This window comes from Cryptotermes secundus, unplaced genomic scaffold, assembly GCF_002891405.2.
Source record: "Cryptotermes secundus unplaced genomic scaffold, Csec_1.0 scaffold79, whole genome shotgun sequence".
NCBI lineage: Eukaryota > Metazoa > Arthropoda > Insecta > Blattodea > Kalotermitidae > Cryptotermes > Cryptotermes secundus.
This window is the reverse complement of record NW_019741974.1, coordinates 1,821,496-1,830,617: the sequence shown is the minus strand read 5'-3', so window position 1 is coordinate 1,830,617 and position 9,122 is coordinate 1,821,496. Positions and strand designations below refer to the sequence as shown.

Sequence of the window (9,122 nt, the reverse complement as noted above, 5' to 3'; positions counted from 1 at the left end):
TGTAGGATATTCCTCTGCTCACTGACTCTAATTAACACTTCTTCATTTCTCACATAATCGGTCCAACTGATCTTCTCCATCCTTCTCCAACACCACATTTCGAAACTTTCCAGATGTTTCTGATCTACTGCCCTAAGTGTCCATGTTTCAGCCCCATACAGAGCTATGCTCCAAATGTAGCATTTCACTAGTTTATTCCATATAACATATAAATTACAATAAATGTTGAAGTATTAAATAACCAGTCACTTAGTCAAAAGTATAATTAAAAGTTGTATATGTGATGGTATTTGGAAGTTGGCAGTTGTAATCGTGATATATGCAATGTTTATACGGACATACAGTATTATATACACAATGGCTGATGTGGGGTTTGGGGGCCCCTTGTTATGTTGTATGTTATTATTTAATATTTGATACCGGGAACTAATATACCACTGGTAACTATTATTGAATTGCTTAGTGACTGTGTATGGTATGATTGAGTTATTACGGTTATGCAGCTTACTTACTATTTGACGGGCGACTCGGTTCTGTAAATGTCCGATCTGACGGAGAGATAGAGTACAACTGATTGGGACGTATGTTGTTATGGAATGCTGTGTGGGTGAGGGGGGGTGAGGTTGGGGTGTGGTGTGGTGGATGTAGGATGGGGGTAAGGTAGTGTTTAAATTTGGTAGGTTGCAATTATTGTGTCGAATATTGGATTAAATATTTCGTTAAAATTGTCGTTCAACTGGATGTTTTGCTTGCTGATTTCATATATATGATATCTTTCATGAGTATCCAACATTCGTCTCTTCTTTCCGATGAACAAAATGTCCATAGCTTGATCTACTGTTCGATATTTGTGGATAGTGTCTACTATGTGCTGGGCGAATTTGGAATTTTGTCCACCGTTCTTTATGTCTCTTATGTGTTCTTTAAATCTAATTTTGAATGTACTCCCAGTTTGTCGTACACATTTCTGTGGACATCTTGAACACTGTAATTGGTAAACTCCACTTAAGTTAACATTATCATTTGTATGTTCATGTATTCTCAATAAGCGCTTGATATTGTTCCTGGTTATAAATGAGATACCAACTTCAGTATTCTTAAATAATTTACTAATTGTTCTAGTTTCGGGTCAGAAAAACGTAAACGTGGTCCAAATTTCCTTGTACGTATTATTCGATATTTGCTCTATGGTGTTTGTGGGTAATTATTACTATTAAGTACTGTTCTAATTCAAGCAGAGCCCAACGTTTGATTAAAGGGCAGCAGAGCAACTATCATTTTCTCAAGAACTCTGCTATATGGAGTTAATAATTAGTTTTCTTAAATTCGCTTAGTGGAGGGTGGAATCCAGTTGGGTCCACTCAACACGGTGGCCACTGATTGGCTTATTGTACATGCCCCGGGTGATTACGATGATGAAGAATTTGGTGGAATGAAGATTGGCAGGTGAAACCGAAGTACTCGGAGAAAACCCGCCCCAGCGTCACTTTGTACACCATAAATCCCACTAGACCAGACCCGGGATCGAACCCGGGCCGCCGTGGTGGGAAGCCAGAGACTAACCGCTTCAGCTATGGCGCGGCATTTCATTGGTAGTTGGTCTATGTGCCACTAACTGGTGAGTTACGGAAACAAAATTTATTCACCACTCTAAATATTTTTGATAAGAATTATGACAAACCATTTCCTTTAAATTGGTAAAACTAAAAATTCACTTCCTCAAGAAACTATACCTGTCTTTCCATTAATAGGAAAAGACGATAGACAAGCAGCAGAACCGTGGGCCTGGTGATAAGCCGAAAGGTTCCTAATATATTTGCCTGAATTTAAAAATGAGCCATTCAGTGGTAATCATGTACTTTTACTGCTCGGAAATAAGAGACACGCTGCCAGTGGCCACATCATTTCAGAACATATTCAACCATATGGAAGCAACAATCGATTCTTAATGTGAACAACTGGCAACACGGTTCTCACTCTTCTGTCAAGTATTACTGAAGTCTTCGCAAGTTTGCTCGGTGATGTGGATAACGTTCTTACTTGTTTCGCTCGATATGAAGATAAATCTTTACGTTACTACGGCGTGTTCACAACATCTAGCTAATTGTCCAGATCCTAAGCCCGACAAACCCAGTTCACGGTCTTCCATTCCATCCTTTGTAATATTTTCCTTCTGTCTATGCCTCGGTTTCACAGTTATAAGATACTGGAGACCCAGAGGGTTGTGAGACATCAAGGCTCTCACGTATTCTAGAAAATCTACCCACAGATGGCGGTGAGGTTGTCAGCCTTACGCGCCAGCAACCCTTTACCCGCAGGAAGATTCGTGGTACTCATTTCTGTTAAAGGATGAGTCGACCCCAGGACCATAGTGCGGCTGGAAGTGTTAGGGCAATTGAAAAATCTAATGACGACATCGGGAATTATACCAGCTACCTTCCGGCTTGTAGCATAGTGCCTCGACCAACAACGCTACCGCGTGTACGGTGTACTCGTATACCTTGTGCTCTCTTGTGCATGTCACATGTCGCACCAATTCCAAACTCCTTGGTTTAATCCTAATAATAAGCCACAAGTACAAGTTGTTAAACTCCTCATACAGTTTCCCCGAGCCTCCTGTGAGGTCCAACTACTCCCCTCAGTACACTTTGTCACGGCCTAAGCGTACGTACTTCTGCAGTGAAGGACACAGATTCACTCCCATACAAAACACCCCACTTCCATGTCCATATAAAAGAGCATATTTGTCCACTGTTTCAGTGCCTACCTTCTCCAGTAGTCCCGTTACATGCACCGTTTTCAGTGAACCAGGTCTGTGCAAATTCCTTCCATTCCAATTCAAATTCGCATGTTCATTTCCTACCGCTTAGGTCGTCCCAAAGCATTACCCCCCCTCCCCCCCTTGGCACTACAGCCCCAGTCTGCCTAGGCTTACCTCCATGAACTTCCGTTCACTTCGGTTTTTCTAGATCTTACACAGACGGTAGGACTCCTTGGGCGAGTGATCAGCTCGTCGCAAGGTCTCTACCTGTAGACAAACACAGAAAACACACACACAAACATCCATGCCTTGAGTGGGATTCGAACCCACGATCCCGGCTTCCGAGCGAGCGAAGACAGTGCATGCCTTAGACCGCTCGGCTACCGTGACCGGCCAAAGGATTCCTCTACCTACATAAAATTCAAACGATTAATACGATGAATTTTTATGGCTAGGAATCACTAGATCCAAACGAATTTTCATGGTAGAAACCCATTCTTTTCGGTTCTCCGCGACTTCTTAGTTAGTATATTAGCAAGTCTGGAGACAAATTTCTGCAATTGCAACCTGAGGGCGAGCCATGCCCTGTTTATTTTTCATGACGATTTACAGTATCATCGCGTTCCTTGCACATTTACCCTCTTCTGATAATTGTTATACCAACTGAGAGATTTTCATTATTTGTTTATGAATTTCATCTTAACTGCAAGACGTATTACAGTCTTGAACTACTAATTTCCGTACCTTACTTACTTACTCATGGAGCTGAGCCTTTCTTGATGAGTCGCCAATTCTGCAGCTACTCAAGAATTTCCCACAATTTTATTGAACCCGAATGTTAATTACCGTGTTCACAAGAACCCTCCACTGGTCCCTATCCTGAACCAGATCAATCTAATGCATATCATCCCATCCTATCTCTCTAAGATCCATTTTAATATTATATTTAAGCATCCTGTTACATTCACACAATATATGAGACGAACTCCGTCTTAAGTGCAACAATTTAATTGTAGTTCCTTCTTCTTCCCTTCCTCCACACTACATGTTTCGGTGCTAAATGGCCATCATCAGGTGTGTATTCTTACGTAGCTGCTACACTGCTCGTAGTTTAAAATTTAAAATCACAAGGCTTTTCAATTGTATGTATGTATAAAATCTTTGTTAACCTACACGCGTCAATTTGTTTTCCAAAATTGGCACTTTTTAAAACTTCAATTCAAATTAAAATATCTTTAAATTCTTTTTCTTTTTCCAAATTTTAAAAATTAAAATTTCTCGGGGTACTCGCCCTATGTCTATAGTGCTGCAGCGGCCACTTCTTGTTTTATCGCTGTTCAGGTATTGTTCTGTGTAGGCTCTCTGTGCGTGTGCCGCTGCCTATCTTTAATACGTGTGCAATTACATTGCTACAATTACTACAATTAAATTGTTGCACTTAAGACGGAGTTTGTCTCATATATCCATTTTAATATTGTCCACCCACCTACGCCTTGGTCTTCCCAGTGGTCTCTTCCCTCCTGACTTTCCCACCAATATCCTTTATGCACTCCTCGTATCCCCCATTCGTGCTACATGCCCTGCCCACCTCATCCTCCTTGACTTCATCATTCTAATTATACTTGAAGAAGAGTACAAGCTCTTTATTATGCAGTTCTCTTCAATTTTCCTACCTTGATGCTTTAATTTCCAATAATTCTGAGATAGTTGGAACCTACGCTAGGACAAACTGTACACAAATAACCATCACTAAATTGTATAATTAGGAAATTTGCTCTAATACAAAAATATACAGGAAATGAAGTACATGCAGGTCCTTCCCAAAACTTAAGCCTATACAAAACAGATTGGAGTATATAATCTACAGGGAAAGTGGATTGTAACAAATATATTAATCGAGAGTTACAAAGAATAAACTAAAGTTATATTTAGTAATGCGACTCATAACTACAATTCTGAAAATTATAATAAATCTAACAAAATTGTTCCCTTCATCGCCACTAGGAACTCAAATTTCAGTTAATGAAATAATTCTGTCTGTATTGGAAAATCATCCCGTGTGTGTCCTCATACTTCAGTCTGAGCGATGGAGTGGCCCCTGACCTTAACTCTTAAGCTCTCTATTCAAATCTTCTCTGAAGAGACGAACTTCTCCTTGAAGTTTGTAATGCTGCAGAGAGATTTGAATTAAAATATCTATATACACAATTTTCGAGTGAGGGGTCGGAGTTCGCGTCCCGATAGGGTCAAGAAATTTCTCTTCTCCACGTCATCCGGACCCAACATCCTATCCAATGTGTACCGGGGCATGAAGCTGACCACACACCTCCAGCTAGTGTTGAGGTCAATAAAGTGTGGGTCTCTATATCCAGTACAGCATATGCCTTCATGGTGTAGTGCTTAATTACTTAAGCACAGGGACAACTTTACCTTTGTTACCTTTTACATACAAAGTAAAGTAAAGTTACCCTTGTAACAAGCCGTGGAGGCCCACAGGGTTGTGAAATGTTGAGGTTCCCACATTTTCTAGACAATCGGCTCATAGATGGCGGCAAGGTTGTCAGCCCTACGCGCCGGCTGCCCTTTACCCCAAGAATATTCCTGGTACTCATTTCTGTTAGAGGCTGAGTCAACCCCAGGGCCATAGTGCAACTAGAAGGATTAGGTCAATTGAAAAAAATCCAATGTCCTCATCGGGACTTGAATCCGTGCCCCATCGTTTACATACATAATTTTAAAGTAACTAAAAGTTAAAAATAATATCTGACACATCTGGCATTGAAACGGCCCAAGATAGGTCTATAATCTTCATGAATTTCCGCTCATGCTTGCACAATTGTCATGAAACTTTCTTAAATCTTTCGAAGGGGGGAGCATACGTAAACATCATTAAAAAATTAGATTCCTAAATACAAGACAGCACATGGCACCTGTTACAAATAACGGTAATTTAGTCGTGCGTAGAAAGCAGTTGCACTTTCTTCTAAGAACCAAAAGAATCCCTCTATGTGAGCGACATGTCGAATTAGTGGCTGTTAAATCAGTCACTCTACATGAAGGAGATGGTTAGGAGCCAGTACTTGGCGGAGTAGAGACTTGTATATGCTGAAAAAAGTTCGATTTTAACGAAGTTGCTCCTTTCATCTGTAAGGCCTGAAAGCTGAAACCAACGTAATACATTTGAATGATAACATGTTTGATTGTTGACAGGATACTGAATGTCATGGGTACCACAATCGTTACAACAGAGACCCAAAGCCTACGAGATCCAACATCATATATTCGAAAAGGGACAGACCAGAAATATGCAATTAATGAGACCGCAGAGTCTAGCAACAGCAAATTCTGGAGCCTGATCGTGTGGAAAAATGTCATCTTATTCCTTTATGTGCATTTGGCAGCGATCTACGGATTTTATCTGGCATTCACCAAAATCAAAGGAATCACAACTGTATGGGGTGAATACTTTAATTTTACCTCTATTTTAGCTATATTTTATATGTCTGCACGTGTGTACCGTATTTATGTATGGACATTGTTGTGTGTGTGTGTGTTGTATAAAGTACTTCCGGCTGTGCCATTTGTTCCCATCTTCTCTGACGGTTGCAGCTTGGGGACAACGCGAAACAGTTGTTCTGAAATGGGGTACGTGAAGCCTCATAAGGGAATGCGTGAGATATATGAGAACAAGGGTGCCCCGTGACTGTATAGCAGCATTTTAGGATCTTATTTCTGGGGTCAGAAATGCCCTAAGTATATGGGTTAAATTATTAACGATTGTGGAGCTATGGGTGTTTCCTGCACTTTTCATACGCATGCGCAAGCAGGCATGTATACACGTATGTCGAAATTGAAGTTTGCTCATTCTTATTGCTCTAGCTCTTCGTTGTTGAATTAACAGTGAAAATTTCGTTTTAAATTCAGGCTCTGTGGATGAGCATCTTTTGCTATATATATTTTTTTTCAATAGCAACGCGAATAGGCAGGCGGCAACTTCCTAAAGAGGGATGTCAAGCCGGTGATATTAATCGGCAGTGGCTTATTTACGGCTGCGTCGCTGTCTACTGAACATGCAGTGCGACTGAATGTGGAGGATTGGTTAGTTAGTTAGTAATATATAAGGTAGAAGGCCGTGAAGGCATGTACTGTCTTCGCTCATTTGGAAACCGGGATCGTGGGTTCGAATCCTACTCAGGGCATGGATCTTTAGTTTATGTGTGCATTTTTCTGTGTTTGTGTACAGGTAGAGGCCTTGCGACGAGCTGATTACCCGCCCAAGGAGTCCTACCGAATGTGTAAGATCTAGAAAAACCGAAGTGAACGGAGAAGTTCATGGAGGTAGGCCTAGGCCCACTGGGGCTGTAGTGCCAAGAAAAAAAATGAAGGCCGTGAAGGCCCACAGGGTTGTGAGACATCGAGTTTACAACATTTTCTAGATAATCGGCTCACACATGGCGGTGAGTTTGTGAGCCTTACGCGCCGGCCGTCCTTTAAGCCCCAGAAAGATTTCTGCTTCTCATTTCTGTTGGAGGCTGAGTCGACTTAAGGGCCATAGTGCGGCTGGAAGGATTAGTACAATTGAAAAATCAAAAATGCTAATCGGGAATCGAATTAGCGACCTTCCGGCTTGTAGAAACTAAGAAAAACACAATGGCTCTCCGGCCTAGATTCGAACTGAAAACCTCCCAAACGGAAGACTAGAGCGCTGTCGCTAGATCAACAGTCCTGCAAGAATGCGCAGTTCACTTGTTAGTGCTGTATATGCCCGTCTCCATGTCCCGTTTTGAAAACACACAACAAAGGACTAAATCCACATCCTGTGACTTCAAGAGCCTGAACCTCGGGGCATGGAGAAGCGGTAAAATGTAATTGCGAAGATAGTTCCTCTGCAAATATGGGGAGTGGTATGGCTAGTGAACACTTCATTGGATCCTGCAGACCAATGAAATCTTCTTACAAGATCGTCTAACAGGTGTGACAATTACGCTAATATTTTGTACAAAATGAACTGCTGGCCCGTTAAACCAGATGTTTTCCAACATAACGGGCATTCACACATTTCAGTAGATGCGTGACGCGGTACCTGTTTGAGCAGTACCCTGACAGCCCGCTAGTAGTGGTCACAACTGGTCACTGCTGTCACGGGACCTGGTTCCGCTATATTTCCATGCGCGCAGCTCATTACATGAAAAACATGATACATGAAGAAAACAAGAGAAAGTACTCGAATCTCTGTATGACGCAAGACGCTCAGATAACCGCGATATTCTGCATGAGTCAAAACGCATCGAAATTTAAATTTAAACTAATGGTTTTTTTTTTCATTTTCTCACATACAAAACAAACAAAACACAAACTCCGTGGCCTGTAATCCGAAAGTGAACTATACCGACCGAGCGACCGTCGCTTCTCGGCGAAGTTAGTGCCAGCTTTAGCGGATAGAGGGTATCGCGTTTCCAGCGCAACGAATCACCGTGACCGTTATTCTCCCTTTTCTAGACCGGAGCCGCGACTTTTCACATTTAAGTAGCTCCTCAGTTATCCTCACGAGGCTGAGTGGACCCCGTTCGAGACCCACTACTTCTCAGAAAATCTGGTAGCGCCGGGAATTCGAACCCGGACCTCTTCATCTTTAGCCAGGAACGCTGACCACTAGACTACAGAGACGGTTATTTCTCACATATAGATGAGCAAAAAAAAAAAAAAAGGCTGTACCAGCTTTTAGTAACTTTCAGGAATTTATGGAAACCATGTACCTAAATACAACTGCATTTGTCTGAATCTCGGACTGGTCTCGAACTCTAGATCTCTGCATCTCTCTATCACACTCTCCAATCTGCGAATGAATTACGTGTCCTTTTATGACTTGTATATGCAGATCTCTACCTTCAAGGCCATAATTACGCTATATCAGCACGTCATCTACTACATAAATCAATCTTTATGGACACATATTTCACTATGTCAACTTTATGCCACCGTGCCATATTAATGAAACCCGCATACTCATCAAACAGAACCCCACATAACATAAATACTACTCAAACATTCAAATTAACTTACAGCATAGCGTTACTGACAGACAGAGGCTGTAGGCGATAGATGAACGCATGGCTCAGGAACGCTCAGGAATGTAGAGCACAACTGTACAACTGTACAACTACACAAACTTTGCCGCGTCATAACTCAAGCGGTTAGTCGCTGGCTTCTCAACGCGGCGGCCCGTGTTCGATCCCGGGTGTGGTCAAGTGGGATTTGTGGTGGACAAAGTGGCGCTGGGGCAGGTTTTCTCCGAGTACTTCGGTTTCCCATGCCAATCTTTATTCTACCAAATTCTCCATCATAATCACCCGGGGCAGGT

At 41.8% G+C, this 9,122-nt stretch overlaps 1 protein-coding gene and 1 long non-coding RNA gene across 5 annotated transcripts in view; one reads left to right on the top strand and one right to left on the bottom strand.

The window, feature by feature from the left end:
- LOC111872818 ((11Z)-hexadec-11-enoyl-CoA conjugase) overlaps positions 1-9,122 on the top strand; it is a 92,767-nt gene that overhangs the window by 68,296 nt on the left and 15,349 nt on the right. For all 4 annotated transcript variants that reach the window (XM_023867007.2, XM_023867009.2, XM_023867010.2 and 1 more), the window contains exon 2: positions 5,972-6,219. In XM_023867007.2, coding sequence (XP_023722775.1) covers positions 5,985-6,219 — 235 coding nt within the window. In that variant the 5' untranslated portion in view covers positions 5,972-5,984. The remainder of the gene's footprint in view (positions 1-5,971; positions 6,220-9,122) is intronic.
- The window catches only part of LOC111872820, a 33,007-nt gene continuing 29,363 nt past the window's right edge, over positions 5,479-9,122 (bottom strand). Inside the window, exon 3 of the long non-coding RNA XR_002844298.2 lies at positions 5,479-5,921. This is a non-coding gene — a long non-coding RNA (uncharacterized LOC111872820). The remainder of the gene's footprint in view (positions 5,922-9,122) is intronic.